Source organism: Athene noctua, chromosome 2, assembly GCF_965140245.1.
Source record: "Athene noctua chromosome 2, bAthNoc1.hap1.1, whole genome shotgun sequence".
NCBI classification, from domain to species: Eukaryota; Metazoa; Chordata; class Aves; order Strigiformes; family Strigidae; genus Athene; species Athene noctua.
Genome location: NC_134038.1, coordinates 76,258,669 through 76,283,154, shown reverse-complemented (window position 1 = coordinate 76,283,154; position 24,486 = coordinate 76,258,669). Strand labels below are relative to the sequence as shown.

General features: G+C 37.5%; 1 protein-coding gene across 14 annotated transcripts in view; it reads right to left on the bottom strand.

The window, feature by feature from the left end:
- COBL (cordon-bleu WH2 repeat protein) overlaps positions 1 to 24,486 on the bottom strand; it is a 211,658-nt gene that overhangs the window by 72,364 nt on the left and 114,808 nt on the right. For all 14 annotated transcript variants that reach the window (XM_074899454.1, XM_074899450.1, XM_074899448.1 and 11 more), the window contains one exon: positions 3,493 to 3,687. In XM_074899454.1, the coding sequence (XP_074755555.1) occupies positions 3,493 to 3,687 (195 nt within the window). The remainder of the gene's footprint in view (positions 1 to 3,492; positions 3,688 to 24,486) is intronic.

Below are 24,486 nucleotides of genomic sequence, written 5' to 3'. Positions count from 1 at the left end.
GAGAGAAGATTTAAAACAGTTACAGAGGGAACGCTACCTTTAAATAGACGTGGAAAACTAATGATGCTGCACTAAAAATAATTAAAGTTACTGCAGGGGCCTTACCCTTGAAGAGGTAAATTACTTTAAGCTCCACAGAAACAAAAGCTGCAATATGGTGAAATTATATTGCAGTAATCCACCTATCCAGAAAAACAAGTGGAGAAAATGTAAATCTAAAGCATAAATTAAAACACCCCAGTCTTTATACACAGGGAAATTTCTGATTGCAACCACTAGGCAGGGAGATGAGATACACATTCCTAAAGTATCATCCATGCTGTAATGAAAATGTAATGCCCTGGAGTTTAACAACAGGTTAAAAATAATGGGTTTATTGGGTTGCAAAGTCAAATTACAGCTATTCGTAACAGCTACAGTATTTGCTTTTCTACACAACTTTATGCAACCCAATAGTTAAAAAAGAAAAAACCTGAAAGTTCAGAATTCCACCTTTTTCATTTTCTATTAATGTGCTAGCTTCACTGGAAATAAACATGTTCCCCTTTTGCAGGATCTTCCTGTTAGTAACAGTTGCACATAAATAAAGTTTTCTAAACAAACATCTTATCTTTTCATGGAAGGAAGTCCATTAATAAGGAATTGACGTCCTTCCCTGAAAAAAAAAGATCACTGCTAATTCTTTCCCATAAACTAAAGAAATAAACTTACACCCTGAGATTTTTTTACTCTTTTCACAGAAAACTGGATAGTCTGCACATAGATAAAATAGAACTGCTTGAGTTCTCTTATAAACAGTATCTCTGTTGCTACCTTGCAACATAGTACTGAATAATTAATCTCTTCCCTCAGTTTTTGATTGCTTTATGGATCTTGTGCTTCACTTCAACTGTACTTCACACATTCTTGTTCAAACTACAGGGCAGCCTGTGAGCACCTTTCAGCCTGGGAGCTTCAGAAGCACACCATAACTGTTTAATATTTTGCCCTATACAGTCATTTTCAGAAAGATGTCCTTCACCCGTCAAATGCAGCCAAACAGACTCTAGCAACTGTGCCCATAATTCTACCGTGCTCTTCATTGGCTTTGACAGCTACACAAGACATGTCTATTGCTCAAAATTATCTTCGTCGTGGAAAACCCTCTGATGTGACCTTAATCTGTTTCCCTTCTTCAAAATAGCTTTTTCTTTAGGCTAAGAGAATGTGAAGTTGACACCGTACTGTATGCTACTTGCAATAAATAAAATACTTTTCTCCCAATGGCTTCAGAAAGCCAGCACTTTAATCTATTTGCAACAAGGCTGAAAATAGAAATGTTAACATGTTTAAATAGAGTTTAGATTTTCAGTGTTTCTGTGCAACGCAAATTAAAATCTCAGTGCCACACTGCAGTGAGATAAGCCTAAGAGTAATACAGTCTGTGATTACCACAGTTGTATAAACTTAAGAATTATAATGCCGCAGTATTTTTGTACAAAAAGATCTATTTATCTTAAACACATTAAATGTTTAACTCTGGGGGACACAAGAAACCATATAAAAATATTTACAGTACAAATTTCAAAAGGAAATTTTAAAAACTAAAGTGCACCAAATATTGCAAGAAAATGTTTCTCATCAGCTGTATCTATAAATGAGTGCTATTTCAAAGGTACTTATTCCAATTTTGAAAGATGGAACACCCTTATGTTCCAGCAGTCACACTTTTAGATATCAATAAGAATGGGAAAATAAGATTCCACACGTCTTTACCAAAAGCATGCATCAACTTTGCTTACACAATGCCTCACTGGAGAAGGCATTTAACGTATATCTTAACACAGATAAACAAGAGTGACAGGGAGTGAGATTGAGCACTAGACTCCTCCTCCACTACACTGAACTCATAGATTCCTTCCTGACTTCGTTTTGCACTAATACAGTTCTCTTTCCCAAGATCAGTCTGCTGTAGAGGTGACAAACCCTAAGCAGATAGAGTCAATCCACAATACACAACTTTGACAGTATCTGTTCCCTGCATTCTTCTTTGGCACCAATATAAAGCTCTACACACTGGCTTTTACAGTTTACATTTAGAATCACAGAATCATTCAGGTGACCCTTGGCATCATCGAGTCCCACCATCAGCCCTACTCCACAAAGTTCTCCCCTACACCACATCCCCCAACATCTCACCTGCATGACCCTTAAACACATCCAGGGCTGGTGACTCCATCACCTCCCTGGGCAGCCTATTCCACTGTCTGACCACTCTTTCTGGGAAAAAGTTTTTCCTAATGTCCAGTCTAAACCTCCCCTGTTGCAATTTAAAGCTGTTCCCCCTTGTTCTGTCACTAATCACCTGTGAGAAGAGACCAGCATCAACCTCTATACAATGTCCTTTCAGGTAGTTGTAGAGTGATGAGGTCTCCCCTCAGCCTTCTCCTCCTCAAACTGAACAGTCCCAGCTCCCTCAATCTCTCCTCATAGGATTTGTTCTCCAGGCCCTTCACCAGCTTTGTTTCCCTCCTCTGCACCCGCTCCAGCACCTCGCTATCTCTCTCGTATTGAGGTGCCCAAAACTGGACACAATACTCCCGGTGTGGCCTCACCAGTGCAGAGCACAGGGGGACTGTCACCTCCCTACTTTTGCTGGTCACACTATTTCTAATACAAGCCAGGATGCTGTTGGCTTTCTTGGCCACCTGGGCACGCTGCCAGCTCATGTTCAGCTGCTTGTCAGTTAGAACCCCCACATCCTTCTCTTCCACACAGAAGGATGTAACATTTTTTGTTGATGGTGGAATCAGAAGTCTTAATGTGCTTATGCATATTTAGTAACATACATGCCTGAATGTCACTATGAAAACATGAACAATTTCCTTTTCCCTAAACTCTATTCTTTTCAAAGGGTTAGGTCCTCAGAAAGGTTTCCCCCCATTTCTGTTTAATTCTCAATAACTGTACTGCGGAACAGTGACCTTTCTTAAAAGCAAAAACAGAGCACTGCTTTAAAATGTCACATGGCACAACTCAGAAAGCAGAGCAGACCTTCTGGTATCCCACGGCAGCACTGGAGATAGGGATGTGGGTGACAGCCTGATAAGTATCTGGGCAAAACAGCACGCTGAAGATTTTTGTCAGTCATTAGAACTGTCACTCATCTTCCAGGACTGCCCTGGCCAATAAGGATATACAATTTCCAGCTTTCCTGCCTTTTTTTCTTCACCCTCCTTCTTTTAGCATAATGCCTCACAAAACTTTCCTGATTTAGAAAGATTCTTGGGAATCTTGGGAAAAAGCCTGGGGCAGTCTCAAGAAAGCTCAGTAAATATGTAAAAAACTCCAAGACTTTTGATAATTTTATTTTGTAAGATTAAGAGTTTTGGCGAGCTGCAGTTAATGGCTAGCCAAAATATCTGTGAATGACTTGAATAATGACTTGAATAAATGAAATGATGATAGCTAACATATCAAGCAAAGAAGCCCACTCTGTGGTGTCACTGTTACCTGTGCTGCTCTCTTTTCTTGTCCACTCATCTCCATGTTCTGCAATGCAGGTGTCACAACTGGTGGAGGAGGTGCTCTGCGCTTTTTCACTTCTGGGTTTGCTGTCATTCCTGAGATGTTACCAAGGGACAGTGATGGACCCAGGCTACTGGAACGAGAATTCACCGAAGGGGAATTTGGTGCTGTGGAAAAACCCTGTAAATGGATTAACATCTTGGATTAACATCACTTTTTAAAAACAATGGAAAAGAAAGAAGAAAAACAAGACACATCTGGTTACCGTTAAAACAATGATATGAATAAGCACGTGTGTTTCTCTGCCAAACTTGCTGAATTGCAAACTGTAACTTTTGGAAACTTCTAAAGGTCAACTGGAACAAATCTTACAGACAGTATTAGTAAGTCAGGAGGCATGATGAGCATCTACTGCAGTTTAACAGTAGTATTGATGGGAATACTACTGCTGCTTGCTATTTAAAACAGAAGCTTCATCAAGACACATAATTACAGTTATCCAAATGCATCTGCAGTTGTATTTAATTTACAAGCAATACACATTTCTGAAAGCAAGATTTAGTCTTAAAAGAGAACACATGCTGTCTGCGTCCCAGGCTTGTTTGTTTCATTATCAATTTACCTGATTTACCTGAGTCTTCTCTGCAGATTTATGCAAAAGAAACTCTGCTACCATCAAACTATTTCCAATTTGCATGCACAACCAACCATAATAATTTACAATCTACTGAAAACAACTACTTAACCTGGTCAAAAGAAGTCCCACTTACAGGCACCACCCAATTTTAACAGGCCCGGATGAAAGGAGAAGCAAAGACTCTTTCAGTAATTCCATAATGTCAAAAGTTACTTTAGTTCTCATTAAAAACATGGGAAAAGGCCTGATTTCAGATCAAGGCCTTAATATATTTTCATATTAATATAGAAACAGAAATATATGCAGTTATATAGTAGTAAATCTACAAGCAGGAAAGACTAGGAAATATGATTGCTTGAAAATGTGCGTTTTTAATTTGGTTTTGACACTTAAATTCAACATAATTAATTTTTTTAATCTGCTAAAAAAGATCTTGCAAAAATGTTTCCCTCAAAACCTGTGAGTCACCTTTTGCTATTTTTAATAAAGAGCAGCTTCCATCTTAAATTGAAGATTCTGCTTTTTAATTAAGTTATGAGACGGTCACTTCTTCTCAGAAATGGCTGCTGTGAAAACACCACTGATACCAATCAACCATGAGCTGGAGCAGGATACCTATTCTGGAAGCACAGGCTCATGACTGTGGTGGATAATGCTGTTCTTATCACAACAGAACATGCTACTGCACTTGCAAAACTCACCCATTGAGGACATAAAGCTCTTGGGCGGAATTTTGTCCAAAACCACAGAATACATACTGGCGGGCAACTAAAGGTCACCACAAATCTCATCACTCCCCAAATAAAAGAAGTAGTTCTTTTAACTTAAGTTCTCCAATCTGGAAAGTGCTGGAAAATGCTTTGTCTCAATTGTATGCCTCATTGTTGTGGTGGATATCTGGATTTCCACAGGAGTATAACTTGCAGTGAATCTGACTTGTGACATGGCATGGTAATTCCCTTCCATAAGCACAATCTTAGATAAAAATAAAAAACATGGGGCAGCAAGCTCAAAAAGACAACTCATTTAATTTTAGAATTGTTGAGCAAACAGTAATGAAGCATAAATAGCTAAAAAATATAGTAATACAAAAGGATGTATGCAATACAGCCTCGTGACTGCCTAGTAAAGTTCGATGTTCTATAGATACCTATGAAAGCAACTGAAAATGCTAAATGCAGATAGCAAACTGATTTGTGTTTTGTCTTGTATTTACCATGCATGTGGTAACCAGCACTGCACAGCAGACTTCACCTTGGAATAATGAGCACTAACAGGGCATGTTACCGGTCTTCTCTGATTGACTAGAATTTGATTGAAGGTTTAAAGCAGTATTTACCATTACTTTTTCATCTCTGAACTGAATAGTTTCAGTAGCTTCTTCACCTTTCTAGCAAATGAAGACAAAAGCTTGAAGTGGAAGGTGGGGCTGAAAAGATTAGGTCTAATCTTATAGAGAAACATAGTCTTTTCTTGGCCCTATATCTTGAGCAGTGGAAAAAATAATCTCATCTGTAACCTACAAGATTTAAGTCATTCTCAGTGCATATTGTACCTGGTTCTATCAAATAAAGTTTGTTTACCTCTAAAGTAACTACAGGGTTCACAGGGTGGAATACAGAGTAGTCTCTTTTCACACTTATTTTATAACTGAACAAAATAATTTTAAAGTGTATTCTACATGTATGCTTTTGTGAATCTCTTAATTCTTTGATTTTTCTTGCTGGATAAAAAGGTTGAGAAATTTTGTTGAGACTTAAAGATGTACACAAATAACTGAAAAAACCCCTAAAACTTCCCTCCCAGCATTACAAATACAGGGTACCAGTGAGAAGATAGCATGTATCCAGTTTTAAATTAATATCCCATTCAATTCTACCTCAAGGTCTTGTGGCTGAAGAGCTGTAAGAATCCTTTTTCAAGGAACAGATCACTGTGAAGGAAAACAGTGATCAACAACTAAACATTTGAAAGCATTTTTTTAATAAAGCTTGGATTTCCTAACAGGAGATACAGAGAAAAAAAATGTAATACTTACATGACACTATAAATAGTTTATAATAAAACGACTTTAATGAAAGGAAAAAGAAAAACCTTGGAAAATCATGTAAGTTTTCTTTTCCAAGTCCAACCTGTATATTAAGCCCACTATTTACCGAGTGAGCATTTCAAGAATGCTCATGTTAAGACTCTTCCTCTAAAATAAAAACTTGCTACGGCTTCCAGAGAAATGGAATCAGGACAACTTCAAATACATTTTGAAAGCCCCATCATTCAGCAATGAGGGCTTTGTCTAACTGAAGGTAGACCTTCAAGCTGTCCCATGTGTGTAGTCCTTTTCAGTACCTTTAAGAGCAAAAAAATCATGTTGGACACAAACCACTGACACAAGGGGTTTTGGCATGACCCGTCTTTTGTTGTAAACCTAATCTAGCAAGACAATGCTTTACCCAACTTTTATATTTTATGTTGTGTTAGATGCACTGCAGCTTCTTTCCAAATCACTGGATTTTGGAGGTTTGGTTTTCAGGCAGGTTAGCAAGGCAACTATTAAGAGCATACAACATTAATTAAGCAAACTTGCAGGGACCTGGTATGTATGCGCTACTTACCCAAACCATCTCTCATTTCTTGTTGTTTTAATTTGTTATCAATGGATTGATTTCAGTGGAATTACTCAAATTACAGCAGCGTAAGTGAGAGGAAAGCCAAGCTCAAGTATTGCAGCCAATGTAGCTGGCTAAAAAAGTCAGCCCTTATCGTGTTTCATTAGACAAACAGGTTAGCATGAATGCTCTGCTTAGAATCAAAATCAGTTCCTACAATCCATGTGTTTTGTAACTGCATTGCAAAAAAAAAAGAAAAAAAGGAAAAAAAAAAATCATTTCAGAAAAAGGGAATTCATGACACTGAATTATATAAAGAGCTTTTAAAAACGTCTCCCAACTTGTAAAATCAGTGGTTTTGAACTTGTAAAATCAGTGGTTTTGGTAGACCACTATTGTTACAGCACTATGCTAGCAGTGCAAACAATTAACTAATGAAAACTAGTAAGAAAAAAGAAATACTTCCCCCCCTGCCCTGAATTAAGCTAAACCAAACCCAGCATGAACACAGATACACCAGCATAGGTCAGCAGTGAAGTTAGATTCTAGTCGAGCAAGGGTCTTGAACATGTACTGAACCACAACCATGGACTAAAGTCCCTTTCAACTTCATGAAGTAGATGTTGGAAGGAGGCAAGAAACAGTGGCAGTACCTACATATGGTGCCATCAGGTTTCATGGACCCATTATTTCATGTTATACTTGCCAGTTAGTTTTTTCCCCTCTCATTAGACTTCTGAAATCTAAGGAACCTTCTTTTTTCTAATGTAAAAGATGCTTTCTTTAGGGTTAAGCAGTTTAATTTTAGGATTTTTTTCCTACTAGCTCTTCTAGTGGCAGGGGTGGTTAAAAACATGGAAGTATGAAGGCTTGGAGTAACCTGGTGACTGAGGCATACCAGTCCCATTTTCAAAAGACACTGAGAAGTCAACTTTCTACAGGACTACCAAAGTCCATAGCCTGCTGAATATAAGCTAGATTAAGAACCAAAAGCAGAGGCCAGTCTGTGTTCCACAGGCATCGACCTAGAATGCAATTATAAAATGCCATTTGCAAACTACTACTCCCTTTTCAAGAATGAACAGAAGCTCCAATAGCTTATGGATACTTCTGAAAATTTTAATGTTAATATTAATAAAATAATGTAAGATTAAGCTGTTGAAAATATAATTGTACTCCTGTGACAACTCAATTTTACAAAAATAGATGTGTATAAAAATGGAAGTCATCTTATGTTTGTTTTCAAAAGATATCCCTCATCTATAACTCTCTTACCCAAAGCCCTGCTATTAGCATTTCCTTGATTTTCTGATGACACTAAGTGGCATTTAAAGGTCAGCAAGGAAGAGACTGCAGCTTGCCTGTGAGAGTGATTTGACTTCCCGTTCCCTGTCTACACCGGTCAATAAAAATTTTTCAAAATGTCAAGTTCTTTTCTTGTGAGGTTGCTACAGCCAGGCCTTTCTTCCGCAGCTCTTTGCCAAAACTCACATATTTGAGCTCCCAGTCTTGTTATGCAATTTCCTTCTGAGAAGTTTTTAAATCAAAAGTAATCAATTGAGCTGTTTTTAAGACCTCAGAGTACCAGATGTATCAGCAAAAAGTAAGGATTTTTATTTTTTCCAAAACAGGCAAAAAATAACAATGAAGTATCATAAAGGAAATAATTTTTTTTGTAAGTGTACCGTGGGTAAATATGAAAGGTAAGATTTAGGGCAGGCAGACAAATCTATCTACTCAGTGACAGCAAGAACATTTATTCCTGTTGGACATTTAAACTCCATTGAAGCAAACTTTTATTGATTTGCTGAACGACACCAAAACTGATTACAATTGCCCATTTAAAATGCCAGACAGGTTATGTCAGATCTACTGCACAAATTGAAGTCAGAGGTTGCTTTCCTTGACATGACACTGAAATTCCTTATAGTAGCACTAAATTTGACAACACCAAAACAGAATTAATCCAAGCTTCTGCTTCAAAACCAAAGCATAATATTGTGGTTGTGAGATTGCTTGGAGACATAGTTTTAAAGAAAACCCAAAATTGTGACTACTCAGATTTTCCTTTCTAACCAGTCATACTGAATATAGTTTGCTTTTTGTACTCCCAGAAGCACTTGTGATTCTGGTATTTGCATACAGTCTGCAGTCAGAAAAGAAAAAAAAAAGTTAATCTTTTCCTTCTCTGAAATAAAAAAAAAAATACTAATTTTTATGCAATTTACTTTATGTTGCTTTATTATCTCATTGCATTTTGGTACTGGTAGGAAATGACCTGGTTACCCAACATGATATTAGAGGAGAAGCAACTATTTCATTTCCACAACAGTAACTTGTACAGGCAGTACCATGTTGATAGTCAAAGCTTTCCAGTTTTACTGTAAAAGTTTTGACTTAAACTTTGAACTCTGTACAACTACAGTGCTATCTTATGCTTGTATAAGTCTATTATAGTATCTAGCTGGTAATTCCAGATCTTGTGGTCAGGGCCCATTTGGTGGGCACCAGAATTTACATGGCCAGAACTAGAAATACCTGAGAATGTTCTCTCTCTCGTGTCCCTGCCAGTTCTCCCTCAGTGTGGCTGACCATATTCCTCTCATTTTAGTACAAAGTTTGTGGATGAGAAATCCTAGCAGTACCAGGTGCAAGAAGGTCACCTCCTTTACAAAGTCATCTACTTTATCTCCCAGCACTGAATTAGCATGACCAATCTGTCACTGCAGAGTTTACTAAAAGCTTCCTATGACACATTGCTATATGCAATTATGCTGGTTTATTACTTAACTATCCTTATCATTACAATTTTTTTCCTTGTACCTTAACTACAAATTTCCATTCCTAGAAGTTTATTTGATTACTTCCTGTCATCACTTAGGTAAGGTCATGCAATGTAAAGTGTCTCTACAGCTAGGAGCACACTGTGAATTTCTAAGTAGGGAATAAATGTGGGTATTAACCGAAGTCCCATGCACTACACTGAGGAAAAAGAGGATGCCCCACCAGAGATTGCTTCTAAGAACCTTTAAGTTTTTGTTACACTTCTTGTGTGTGAAGCAAGATGCAAAACTCCTTTTCCATTTGAAAATCAGATGGATACTGAATGAATGTAGCAAAAATGGCAAATATTGATTGCTTCTTTTATGAACAGTCAAATATTTTACATTGATGTTCAGAAGTATAAACTTTTTACCCCTATCATTAGTAGGTTAGAAAACATGGACTGGGAATACATGCATTCCAGCTAAACATGAACATGTCTGTAAATTCTTGCAAACATAATCAGATGCAGCAAACCCTAGACTAACTGCTAATATTGATATCATCTACTACTACCACCTCCCTCAGTATTCAGCTAGTATGAGGTCACAAATTTAATTGGAGTTGTCCAAAAGTGATTAAACTACCATGGCACATATAAAGCAGTGGAATAGAGATCTATGAATTCAACAATGTATGTATAATATTCAAGCAACTTAGAGATTGTCAAATCATTTATACTTTTTCAAGATTTTATGATAGATGTGATTCCTCAGTGCTTTGAGAACAGAAGCTTTTAAATGACCTCTGGTGATTTAAAATTCAATTTATTTCCTCCAAATAATTTCTTTTGTTTCCATGTTTCACTCTTCAGTTTTTCCCAAGTCACACTACTCTTCATGCTTAACAAAGCCTTTGCATTACTGCTACCCCAAATCACTCATGACAATCTGAAGAATTCTCCCTAGCAGAATGAAGAAGACAGTCATAGAATCAAGGGAAACGGATGCAATGATTTTTTTCCATCACAGCAATACATGCAGAAAAGGGCAGATATGTGTCTACTACAGGTACTATTTGTGTACTTGAATCATCTCTTCTGTTTAAGTGACAGACTGTTTCAAATAAATCCATAGTTTTTTTAAAAAGTAGCATCCCAACAGAATTAGCAAAAGCAACCTTTTTGACAGGAGAGACACTACCCCTTCTGAATGTTGGGAGAGAGGGAAAGCAGGCCGAGCCATATGTCAACAACTCAGAAGGTGGGAGCAGGCAGCATGCTGCCTGGTGCTAATGAGAAGACCAAAGTGTATAAATCAGTGTTTGGAAGGTACACATAAATCATTTGTGTCCTCTCCTATCAATCTGGACACTGAAGTCATTACAGTAACCAGCAAGTACATATCCTGTAGACCTCATGAAACAGAGCTGAGGAACTTGTTAAAAAGAAGAGAAACATATCTTCTTTGACTGAGAGCTGTTAGTATTAACAAGTCAGCCTCAACTCAATGCAGTGAAAATAACCTTGCTACGAATCTTTCCAATGCATAATTTCTTTAATTTCTCTGTGTGTCTGATGAAGGATGAAAAATTGTTTTGCTGAAATCTGAAGCTATTTAGCCACAAAGAAAAGAAACTTAGGTTGCTAAACATTCTTTTCTGAACAAATGTGATCAGCAAAGCAAACAGGTATGTGTTCAAAAAAGCAAACTTCAGTTCATAACCACACGAGCTGATTTTCCACTTAATATTCTGCTTTCTACCAGACTTTCAATTTCCAGAAATACAGCTAAGAAGCTATGAAACACAGAATTACTGGAAGATATTTCAACTTTGGTATAAATCCAGTGACAACGTGAAATAGCCACAAGGCTCAGCAAGTGTGCATTACAGGTATCTTTGCAACTGGATATACTAAACCACCATGTTTTTTTAAAAACACATGCAAGTCCAGTCCCTTAAAATATCATGTTAAGGTGACAGACACATCACAGAGAAATCGTAGGTATACATGCACAAGCTTTCCAAACATGCCAACTTTCTTCATGCCCTTCTCGTGCTATTCACCTGATACCATCAGGTGAAACGATAGCACAAAAGGCATGTTTTTGTTTTACTTCCTGGATGACAGATGCATTTTGAATACCCCTAAAATGTAAATATTTTTGCTTTTGTTTTGGACATGTAAACCCTCGGGAGACAAACCCATCATTAACATAGTATAGAAAACATTTCTGCATAGGATATTTTCTATGATACTTGGTAGTTTAATGGAAATGTTGCTGTTTGTCACTCGGGTGGGAGGTATGAGTGCAGGCTGCAGACACAATCTGAATTCCAAAGCCAAGCTGAACCACAGGTGACAGTCTGGGATGCCTGCAGATGCTTAGGATAAGGTTTGCTTGCATTTCATACAAGTGTAACTTTCAGAAATGTGCTATGTGTTTCATTTGCTAGAATGCTGTCTTTTTTTTCTTCTTCTTTTTTTAATATCGTTTTGGGAAAATACCAGAATCAATTTATATATAAAATGCACCCTCTAAGGGCTGATTTGCATCTTTCTGGTTAGACTGCTAAAAACTTATCTTCCACAAGTCCAACTCTTTTTGTCACAGTGCACTGTCACAATATGTCAGCTCATAAAAAAAGACTGTATTTTGAAAATAGATTTTTCATAACTGTCAAAAATACAAAAATGTAAAGGCAATATGGGGAGAAAGATTAAATTTAAAATATTCCTAAAAGAGAATGGCTAACAAAAAATAGGCAGTCACCAAATTCAGCTACTCACATCACTTATCATTTTTTTGATAGCTATGTGCATATATGCTAAGCAAGTGTATCATTAACTGATAGTGACATAGATGACAAAGAAACATTTTTGTCATATACTATGCCAGATCAGAAAGAACAGAAGAGCTAATCTATGAAGACAAAGAAATGGTTATCTATTCAAGATGAAATGTTTCATCAAATGGGGCCAGAAGATGGGCTTGTTAGAGAGATGTGCATGGAGTTTGGTGAATTTTAAGAGGAAATGGGAAAAAAAGTGGAGAACGCTACGTGTATCTTGGTTATTCGTTCAACTGGTACAAAAGCAGACACAAAGAAGTAGGAGAGAGCACAGGAAGAAGTGAAGAGAGAAACAAAACCACAGTCATGGTAAAAAATGAAGTGAATATGTTCACCAGATTGGAACAGAGAGGAAGTCCCTGCAGAAATCCAAAGATAAAAATCTGGAAAAGGAGAGAAGCAAAGCAAAAAGCAGAAGACTTCAGAGCACGTGATGATAGAGTACTGCCTCATATCCTGGGGAAGGAACAAAGAACTAAGGAGACTGTGCAGGACAGAAACCATATTCTGCAAGAAAACTCAATGATTGCTCATACATTAGCCCAGAAAGATGGTGATGTTATTGCTCACTTGTTGACATGAAGACAAGAAGTGGGGGAAAAGTCACATGAACAGAACTCAAACTGGTAAAGATTCAGAATGGAAAGGGGATTTATATATAGATTTGTGAATGTGTAACAAATATTTATGTGGCAAGGATTTAAAAACATACCAAGACCTGGAACGAGGCACAATGGATGAAAAGAAACATTTTAAAACCTACCAAGGGAGGTCTAAAAGCCACTGACAGATCCTAACGGAAAAACAAATTTTAAAGAAACTTGAAGAAGAATTACAGAAGAAAATTCACATGGACTCCAAAATTGAATTCAATGCTAGTATAGAAAGAAGACAGAAAAATATCAAGTGAGAAGGAAAACAAGGAAAGAACATTTGAAAAGAGGCTATTTACACTTGGCCTTGGAAGGCTATTTGCAATTTTAGTGAGAGCCATCTTGGAAGAGTGAGTATGGAAAAAGACAAATTTTTCTAAGTCTGAAAAGCCTGGTTTCTCCTTTCACAAACACATTTGCACTATGTGAAAATAGATTAGCTCAATCAAATAGTGTTGAATAACCAGGCTGAAAATCAAAATATGTCTATTAATGGTCTGTCAACAGACTTCAGGAAACAGGGAGTTCAAAAGGTCAAACACCAACAACAGCAAAGAAGACAGTTTTGTAATTTCCACTGGTGTTAAACATTCAGCAATCATAAATAACCACAAACAGGATCAGAGGGCTTGAGAAAAATGAATTAATCATGCAATAAGAGTTTATTTTCTCTAGTCTTATTAATTCTTTTAAAATCAGTCAGCCAATGTGTTTGGTACATGGAAGATAGGAGTTGTTATATTTGTGATATATGCTCTTCTGAAATTCAGAACATTTTGAAAACCTACTGAGAAGAACTCTAATGTCTGCATAGCCAATTTTTATGGGGACCAGAATTATGAATGAAATAATTCCTGGCATGTGTTTTTTGGGTGTATATTTGTTTGGTTTTGAAAAAATATTTTCTGTTTTTTATTTAAAGTACTTTTATTCCAGTCAAATTAATGCATTTTCCCCCATTTTAATGATAGTGGTGTCCTTACGCAAAATTTCCAGAGACAAGAAACATCAATGGTCAACTCTAATAATCTTTCAGTGTCTGCTGAAATTCTGACACATATGACTTCTGCCTTCTGAAAATCTCTACTTATTATAGCTGTTGATGAACGGAGAAAATCTGTACTGAAATGCAAAGGCAAATTTTCAGCAAGATTTGCAGAACTTCTCTACAGTCAAAGAAGTTGCTCTGATTTACTCAGGGAACTGACTTCCAGCTCTAGTCTCTATAATCCAATTCCAACACAAATACTTTCTTAATTTGGAATGAAGTTGTGCAACTACTTTTCCCTTTGAAGTCTATGGTAACTGTAGGTGTTTAGCTAGAGGGAGACAAATAAAATCATCCAACTGTCAAAGCAAATTTTCAAAAAGGAAGCTTTACACTTTTTAATGATAAAGTACTGCCAAAAATATTACTGAAAAACAATGTAACATCTGAAGACTTTAAAACTTAAATTAGAAGAACAAATCAGCTTTTGAACTCTGAAATTAGTGCAAATCCTAACACAAATACTAATTACAGAGTCACTAAGAGGATTCTAGCAACATGAATCAGAAGTCAACAGCCAGGAATTTTACTGCTTTGGTTAGCTCTTTCAGATGCCTGGATGCGCACGTGTGTGTGTGTGTGTGTGTTACAGGACCTGTGTATCTACATGTATCTACATCCAGACACAGGTATGTATACACACATAAAATTTATTACTTCAGTTAGCTCTTTCAGACGTCTGTATGCACATTTGTGCGTGTGTGTACCCATATTTACGCATACTTAGTACAATGGGTTGAGTCTGAAACCCTAAGGAGCAGCCTAGGCAAGCCCCCAAACTGTATATGCAGCTTTCAGGATGAGAATTTCTGGCTGAGAATAACAGCACTGAAGCAGATTAACCCTTTAAGGAGATATGACAGCTTGCTGCAGAAGACAAAAACAAAAGACAAACACACACACTGTGTTCATAGCTTGATGCTCAGGTATTGATGCCAACGAACCATTTTAAATTATAACAGCTGAATATTTAGTCCCAGATCAGTATCAGTGGTCAGGAGGACAGGGGTGAAGAAAAGGGGTCATGAGGACAGGGTATAAAAGTACAGGGGTGAAAAGAAGGTTTAAAGACAACACTCTCCTGCTGGACAGTGCATAGGGCACATCCAGGTGTTGTATACATCCATCTTCTGTTTCATATTACCTACAGATCAATACCTACAGAAATTAAGCTTGTCTCATTAGAGAGGAACAATTTGGATAGAAAATACATATGGTTATACTTCAAAGAAGTCACAAACAAATTCATTTCAGGATCTGAATCTTGCAAAAGCATGAAATTCAGATCTAAGCTTCCTCTCCATCCTGGAGGATTCTCCAAAGGCTATCCTCTTTGGAAAAAAATCAGTATCCTGAACATGCTGGCAAACATCACGGAAGTTCAATAATTGAGCACAGAACATGTTAAGAATAAAGAAGCAGACTCCCCTTTGAATTTTCTTGGAATTATAATCAAACATTACTTCAAACATCCTTGGCTTTTTTTTTTTTTTTTCCTGTTGTGAGAACTCATTATTCTTTTAACTCGGACTTTGTCTAGGCCACCCCACCTTCTAAATAAAAGTGAAGTGAGAATATAGGATACTGCAAAGTTACTGGAAGTACAGTTGTGCTGAAGCCCAAGCTACTTCAGCCTTTTTCCACTTCATTCATATATATCCTTAGGACACCAGAGCTTGACTTGTGAATGTTTGTTATTCCTAAGAAACTAATTTTCCCACTGTGTATAGCCTAGTTTCCTTTGTGAATTTAGTGTGGAATACTAAGAAATCACAGCTCTCCAATCTATTTATTCCCGCTGACTGCAGTGTTCCAACCCACTGAAGTGCAGTCCCCACTGAGGAGCTCTGGCAGAAACTTTTCAAGCACAGTCCCAAATTTAAATGACACAGAAGTTAAAAACTGTGGAAATAGATACAACATATACCTACATTTGGACTTTTATTTGTACAATTAAATCAAACAGGACAAGCCAGTGCTGAGAATTCTGCTTACTTCTCTGGGTATGCACTGCTTCAGATAACAAAGAAAAACCTGCTTTTGCAACAAATTATTGGTTGGTGAAAGCCACTCCCTTCCTTTGCCACTGTTTGCAATTCATCTTCTACAAGACTTAACATGTTTACTTTTGGGTTTTCTCCTTCCCCAATGAGTAAATGTTCTATAAACTAAGCAACTTCAAGAGGTTTATCTGTGTCAACTGTCCATCAGAAAAGAATGAAGGTCTTACGTTTTCAAAGATGACAGTGAAAGTGTCAGAAGATCTTGTCTATGCAAAAGAGAACCTGAAGTAGCCTAAGAAAGAAAGATTCTCAAATGGCCTAGTGTAGATAATGGCTAACAACTCATAAAGGACATGGTCCAAAGCCATTTGAAACCAGCAAGAATGTTTCCATTGGCTCTAGTGAGTTCTGCATCAAGTCTCTGATGGTCACTCTAACTTTATGAGGCCAAAATGCTCAAAACTAGGCTCTGCTGTCATTTTTCCAGGAAATATTTTTCTTCGGTATACTTTCAAACTCAATGAAAATCATAACAACGCCAGCACAGAAAGCATAGCTCTGATTGTTTAAACATAAAATTTGGCCCCAAATACTCACACTTTAGTCTCTACTGCTAAAGAAATGAAGAAAGTAAAGCACTTTCAACAAAACATGCATGAATCGGATCACAACCAATAGGCAAGATGTTGTTTTAAAAGGGTGCTCAAAACACAAGTTAAAAAAGAAAATCCAAAACCCCCAATGCATGATCAGATACCCTGATGTATAGCCTAGCTGTATAACTATTTGGCAAGGCTTTAAAAAACCAAAACATAACCCCCTACCCAGATGATATTAAACAGCATATGAACACATGTCTAGAAAGCTAACAGACCCTATGCTACTTTCACCCTCAGCATGATGCTTTCTTTTGATATAATATTCAGCCACAGGAAATTAAAAGTAGAACAATATATTAAGACAGTTCACAATCCAATGCAAAAACACTAAGAAGTCTTAAAGTGCTGCCTTTCCATAAATAGAGGATAATTCTTTTTTTTTTCTTAATTCAAACAGGTTGCATAGATTATTTTCTCCCAAACCCCTTTTTTTCTTTTTCTTTTTTTTTTTTTTTGGTGGGGGGGTGGGGAAGGTGTCATAACTTTGGAGAGTCAAGTTGCTTTTAAGTCAATACTAGTTAATGGCTTTGACTTGTACAATTGCCAGTATTTTTAGTTGACATTGTCTTTCTGACCTGTAACCCTTAAACTAGAACAAGGACCTTGTTTAACGTTTGTTAAATTTAGACAGCACCACTATCCACTATTACCCCCCCCCCACTCCCACCATTGCTCTACTAATCTCCCATGCCAGCTGCTCAAATGTTTACATTTGAAGGGCTTTCTCTGTTTGTGCAGAAACTGTCTCTGCACAGTATCTCTCATCCGTACATTTGCCAGAATCAAGGCAAGAAAAGCCTCACTGCTGGAATTCTTGATTAATAAATAGTCTTAAATGTTTCTTCTTGCCTTCCTCCTTCTGTCAAACCCATTGCCATTAGGTTTTTACAAGGCAAACCTCCACAGTCCAGGCCTGACTCTTGTCCTATGCAAACAACTGTAAATCAGAAAAAGCTCCATTTAGAGTCAACGAAATCACAGTATCTCTGTTGAAACTGGGAGAGATCAGAATCAAGATGTGTATTTGAGCATTTGCTGGGATGGAAAGAAGAAAATGTTCTAATCGGAGGAGGGGGATGTGGGGGAACTATACACTAACAATCATAAATCTACTGGTAATCTCCCCATTTTGCTCTGTCAGTATACTTCATATACTGTCATAGACATTGGTCACACCTGGCTCTCTCACCAGGTCACTGAGGTACTGAACCAGCAAAGCACTTGAAAAGGTGCTTGGAATGACCCTGAAAAAGTCAGTGGGTCCAATGCCTACAGCTACTCATCCACTTAAGAACTCTGCAGGGCTATGTCTTATTCGCCTTGACCTGCTTTCTCTTCTGGCTTTCAAGCTGACTACTTATAAAACCAGAAGTATTTTTCTTAGTTTCCCCAAGTATTCCGAGATCTGCTTAAAAGTGTAAATGTTATTAAAAAAAAATAATTCAAGAAAATGGATCTGACTGAACGTATTACTAGTTCATGCTGTTCTAAAAGTCTTTAAAAAGACTGACCACTATTTGTCACACTCTTTCCCCACTTCAGGATGCATCCCGAAACGCTGCTGAGAATTCAAATGAAGAACACTGGAGAGAAAGAGGAAAAGCAATGTCTGAAATTATTTGTAACCATTCTGCTAAGCTCAAAGGGGAAGATCAGTACTGGAGCTGCACATAAAAGACCAATAAAAGCTAATTTAGCAGTTGTGTATTAAAAAAGAAGAAAGCATGTGAAACAGCTACACAGACTACAAGTATTAGAAAGTCTCTTTCCGTAGTGATGAACAGTTGAGCAGCACACACAGTACTTGGTGCTATACAGTCTTTGCTTCATATACACAACCACTCTTTGAGTTAAAGGGAGACATGTAAGGCCCGCTAAGCCTCACATAGGTTTGACTTTGCATGAGAGAACTAAGCCATAAAGTTCACGTAGGAAAACTTCCCCATCAAAGTAAAATACATTGTGTCCTGTCAGCAAATGTTGTTTTGCAAATCCTCCCTCACCTGCCATAAGATGTTATTGAGACATATGGTTTCACACGCTACCAAGCAGCTCAGTTTTGCCAACGAACAATAATGCACAGAACAAATATGTGTGGAAATCATGAGATCATCTAATTAAAAGAAATGTTATTGTTTGCCACTACTTTTAATGAAATCGAGTCTTCACTGTCCACAGAAGAGGCTGGAAAAGAACCAAATCCTATTAGCACTCATGCCTCAGAAATTGTTTGCAAAAGAAAATAAATTATACTTCAAGCAGTGTTGAAAAATCTTCACTGTATCTAAAATTTATCTACATATGCTAATAGGATATTTTAGACATATAATAAATCTATGGTTGCACATGATTCTGATTATGCTACTACAAAAATAGGTGTTGCTGCCTGAAAAAAAAATCCATTGTATATTAGAAATACGGAGTCAATGACATACAATTAGCTGTTTCTGATTTCACCTGGTAAAGGGCATTGGCATAAATACACACTAATCCTTTTACTACAGTAGTTACATTTGGAAAGCTTTACAAGAAATATTTTGGATATCCATCGTTAAATCAAACAGAAATGTACGCTTCAGTGGAATTCATAACTCCAACTCATTCCCAGACCATCCAAAACTTATGTACACAGAAATACGTGAAAGACTTTTTTAAGAAACTACACCGTTGCTTATCCAATTGAAGAAAAGCCTGATCCTGGGATAAACTTTTCTTTAAAGGTGGCATTTTCCACACCACGGCATGCTTGCCAGTTTCACCAAGAACAATATGCTGAATGAATTATGACCGAATATGAATTACAAGGCTATTATACACTATTAAGGGGCTCTGGTAATATTAAATATCAAGGAAGTAAAGCCTGAGCGGTTGAGATGTCACTAGAAAAATCTCAAACTGAATTTAAGTTTGTCTTTGTTTTTTTTTTTTTAATGTCCTTTTATTAATGCAAATTAAAAGCCATTGGTCTTATTAGCTGCTGCTTTATTCTATTTTTTCCAGTGAGTTAACTTCAGAACTTTTCAGTGAAATCAGTAACAAAAGATGAATCAGACATGAAAGGATTTGGGTGGTTAAGGGTGTGTCACTAGGTCTTAATTAAACATCCGAGGGAGATATCTGAGCCAACTTACGCCAGACCGACTGGGTACATCCACAGTATAGAAAATGATGCCATGCAGCGCAGGTCTTGAAGTTGAATTGCCTCACACTAGCCTAACTTACAGTGCTCCTGTCAGGTTGGGCCTCCCTAACTCACACCACTTTGTGTGCTCCCTTCAATAAGCCTGACGCATACGCTTCTGATTTGCTTACTCCCATTTGGGTGCCTGAATTCTGCTTCTGAGCATGCTGAGTGGGAAAACTGCAGAGAAACCCATGAAATTGGTAAATCTCTCCATCTTCATCAGTCAAGGGGCTTGATCTCATAGGTGTGCTTAAAGCACAAGTAAGAAACCTGGCTCCACAAAAACCATAACTGCTAGAGGAGGAAGCTATGGCATTTCTCTCCTGTCTTGTCCTTCCCCCTGCCCCAAATTCAATGATTCAGTAAGAATATGGTAAACCCAGGTGCAAAACCTTCTTCTAGTCAAGAAAAAACAAACTTCCCCCTCCCGTAAGCAGAGTGAGATTATTCTCTGTTCAAGGACATGAATATGAGTTTAGCTAGAAAGAGACTGAGATCAGGGCACTCATCCAGGCAGGGAGCAACAGCCACTTGGCTTGTCCAGTTCTAGCTTCAGTGGTTACTTATTTGCTGGATTTAACATTTGTGTAGCACAAAACATAGAAAAACATCTCTGGTGCCGGCACTGGAACCCTGAGCTGCCACCGCACTTAAGTTATTTCGTTACTGGTCTGAATAGTTAAGCTTGCTCTGGCTCTCTTTCTGAGTCACTGAATATTTTTACAAAAGGGTGCTTCCCACATCAAGAATACCTTACAGCTTTGTTCCAGGCAGTCTCTAGCCCAGCAAGTATTTTGGTTTTCTTTGCAAAGAAGGAAATAATACTCTCAATAATGGTCCTGAGAGAGATAGAAGATTGGCTGGTATCTCTAAAGGCAGAAAAGAGAACCGAACTTAGTTCTCACATTTTGTCTAACAGTGGTAGTGTTAAGCTTTTAGAGTATAAAAGCCTTAAATACCTAAATCTAGCAGCTGGCTCAAGCTTTCAATCTTGAGCAGAGGCAGGTAGCAGACACAGAGGATGGGCAGAGTTCAACATACAACTCCTGCTGTGCAGATCTCAGTGGCTTCAAAACTTGGGAAATCTAGCTCTGGAATGCTTAGATTTAGCGTCCAACAGAAGCCCACTCTGTTGAGTATTTAAAAAGGTACTTCCAGGCATAGTTGTGCACAGTTGCTTTTGTAGATATGGCCCTACTCAAATCCTTTCAATTCAACTTGATCCATTTCTCTCTGTTCATCCCAGGATGTTTCTTGAGACTATTTCTTTCAAAAGAAGTGTCCAAGCTGCCTTTTTAAAATCAACAACTCAAATGCACTGCGTCGTGATGATTTTACTCTGAATTATGCAGTTTTATGTAAAGGTGCAGGTTCTGGCAACCAACGACTACCTAATCTTTTGTTTTTAATAAAACCTTCATGGTCGCAAAAAAATGTTCAGAAATGTGACCTCTACAAACCTAACGCCCAGAAGCCAAATGGAGGGAAGTTCACCCTAAATTATTTGTTTTCAAATCTCATGATATTAAGCCACTTGTGTGGTGAGAACAAGAGCTGATGAGCAATTTCTGAATGCATGAAGTTGGCAATCCTGTGGTAGTACAAGCTAAGCAGCACAGGCAGAACAGGGGTCAACTCACTTGCTTTTCACCAGATGCTGTTTTTAATAGCTTGTAACTTTGCCATGCTTTAACCATAGCTGCTGAGACTTTCACTTCCAGGTGTCTGTCTCAGGCTATTTTTTTTCTGAGCCAGAGTAGTTCAGCAGGTTCTGAGGTGATTTTTTTTTTCCCCCACTAGCTCCAAGGACCTTTTTTTTGAAGAGGTCTAGCAAATACCATGCTTTGCAGCAAGAGCTTGAAGTCTGGTGGCAGGCAGACACTGTTTCAAGCTCTTGCCTTCTGCTATCAAATACTGTAAGAAAAAATCTAAAGATATTATATTATGTAAAAGTATCTATGATTCACATGAACAAAGGCAGCTAATATCCACACCACAGACGGAGGTGGATACAGCTGCATCTCTTCAGCAGCCATAATCTGGCCAAAAGGCACCTCCACAATCCACCTAATCTATCCCTCTGTTTCAAGACAGAATCAAGTATGTGTAGCTCATCCTCTAGACATTTTTGGAGGTTTTACAGATTAGGTGATGATACAGATTTCACATTCTCTTTAATAATCTGGTCCCTTGTGAAACCTCCATGGAGTCATATTTTTTTCCCCTCTAATATCCAAGTTAAATTTTCATTGCTCCATATAAAACGCATCACTTCTTGTCCTACCCTCAGTAGACAAGGAGAAAGAAAGTTGATCGCCGTCATCTTTGCTACCTATTGGAATTCTCTGAATGTCAGTCACAAGCCTGATATCTCTGGCAAACCTCTTTTCTTACTAAGGAAAGTTAACAATAAAATGATTTTTTTTTTTAGAGAGTATCACAAGATATCAAAATAAATCTAACTCTACCGTGATATTGAACCTTAACCTGAGATACCTGGTGCTTAATAAATGTTTTTCTTCTAATCATCTAAACAGTTGCACAAATGAAATCATAACTATAGTGTATCTTCCCTAGTGTTATCCTCTGGCATCTAACTATTGACTTACAGGCACCCTGTAACAAAAGACTGAGGGGGAACAGACCAGTCTGCTGCAGCATTTACACAACTCTCCATACTCAGTTTGTTGAGTTCTATGTTTTGCAAACCAAACCACATTAAGCAAAATTGTTTCAAGGACAGATCACAACCTACACCTTTGACAGTGTACATAGATTGCTCTAACTGTATAAAATGCCACAGAACTATCCCAGGATTTGACCCTTAACCAACATCATCCTAAGCACTGCCAGGAGACCAAGAAGCAAGAATATGAAAACAGGAATTTAAAGTGAATGTGACTGTCAGACACAAGGAAGTATTAAAAGTAGACGGCTGTTAACTTCCATTTGGATGACATGGGCAGTATTCTCATTCCTACCGCCCTAAATAGTACCTGACCACGTGAGGTGAAATCCTTGACAGTAGATGGTATTAACTGATCACCTGGGACCTGCCATAACTGAAGAGAAATCACATTTCTAGTTGCTTTTGCATAACTGTACTTGATCCTTCTTTCTAACCATTTCTGAACTGGGAAAGCATATCACGAATGATATAACTCCTGCCATCAATGAGGGCATAAAAGTTAGAGTACATTAAGAGCAAACAAGGCCCTGAAAAGGTAAATAATATATTTTTTTAAAGCTTTTATAGGGAAAATAGCTGTTCCCATAATTTAAGAAATTACTGCCAAGTTTACTAATGCACCAAAAGTCATGCTGACTTTTTTCAAACATTAGCACAGTATTTTTTTTCTGTAACATGATCTTGCAATTATACAGGTACTATGAAATAAAAAACCCCCATACACAGCCCCTAAACGTATCTACGTTTGGAATTTGAAATGACTTTTTTTTATTCCCTGATAGTTTTGTTCATGAACTATATGATAATAGCCATGACAGATTTATTAAGTAGGGAACTACTGGAGTATCTGCTTCATTTAGGTTCATTGATTCTGTTATGAGTAACACCCATATTCAGACACACGCTGAAGAGTAGATTTTTTTAAAAATGGTCCCGATGAAAATCCTGTAACATTGCTCTGCTGAAGCGCTGTTTGAACTAGAGAAACCTTGTGTGATAAGACTTTGTGCTGAAGTTTCAAGTCCTCTGATAAGTGTCCCTGGCTGTACTTCTAAATATTTTCTTCCCAAGCTGATTTATTACATAAACAAAGTCCACATCAGAGCTACATGTCGTTCAGCACTTGAGACGTGTTTTTTTGCTGTTGATTTATGAAAACACGAAGGCCCCAAAAATAAAACCAGCTAATTTTAGTCCTTAACATTCCAAGTATCGGGTTTCATCTTGATCAACTGTTTATTTGAGGACAGTGACACCAAGCGGCAGAGATGACTTAGATTCTCTTTTTTTCCCCACTGTTCTGAATTCCAGCTCTGACTGTCTGCCTTCGGCACACAAAAAGTGGAATATGGTTAACTGTGCTGCAACTTCCAGCTGCTTTATTTGTATGTTGTATTTATACACATCTTGAAAATGCATTTCAATGGCATTTAATTTGTGAAAAGTTAACCCGGATATAAAGCTCATCTGCTTAGCACAAAACTGGAACAGATTAAGGGAAAAGATTTCTGTTTCATTTGCAATTCACCATTAGATTTCTGATCCATTATTGACGTGTGGTATAATGAACTGCTGCACTCTGAAGACTGTCATGGAGAATTCTTTTCTTGCGTTTTTACACTCTCTAAGGTGTTAACAAATTCTTCTTTTTCACTTTTATTTTTGCTGATACTGTGAACAAATGTCCTTTCACCTCAAGCATAATGTGTTACTTTCCCATCTTGACTTTGAAAATCTCTTCCTCGTCAACAATCCAGAGTATTTTTAGAGGCATTAATAATTCCAATAATAATTAGATAAATATAGCACTGAGAATGGTTTGGTGGTTAAAAATCATATATAACTTGTGCTTGAATAAATACTAAGGATCTCTTATTTCTTACA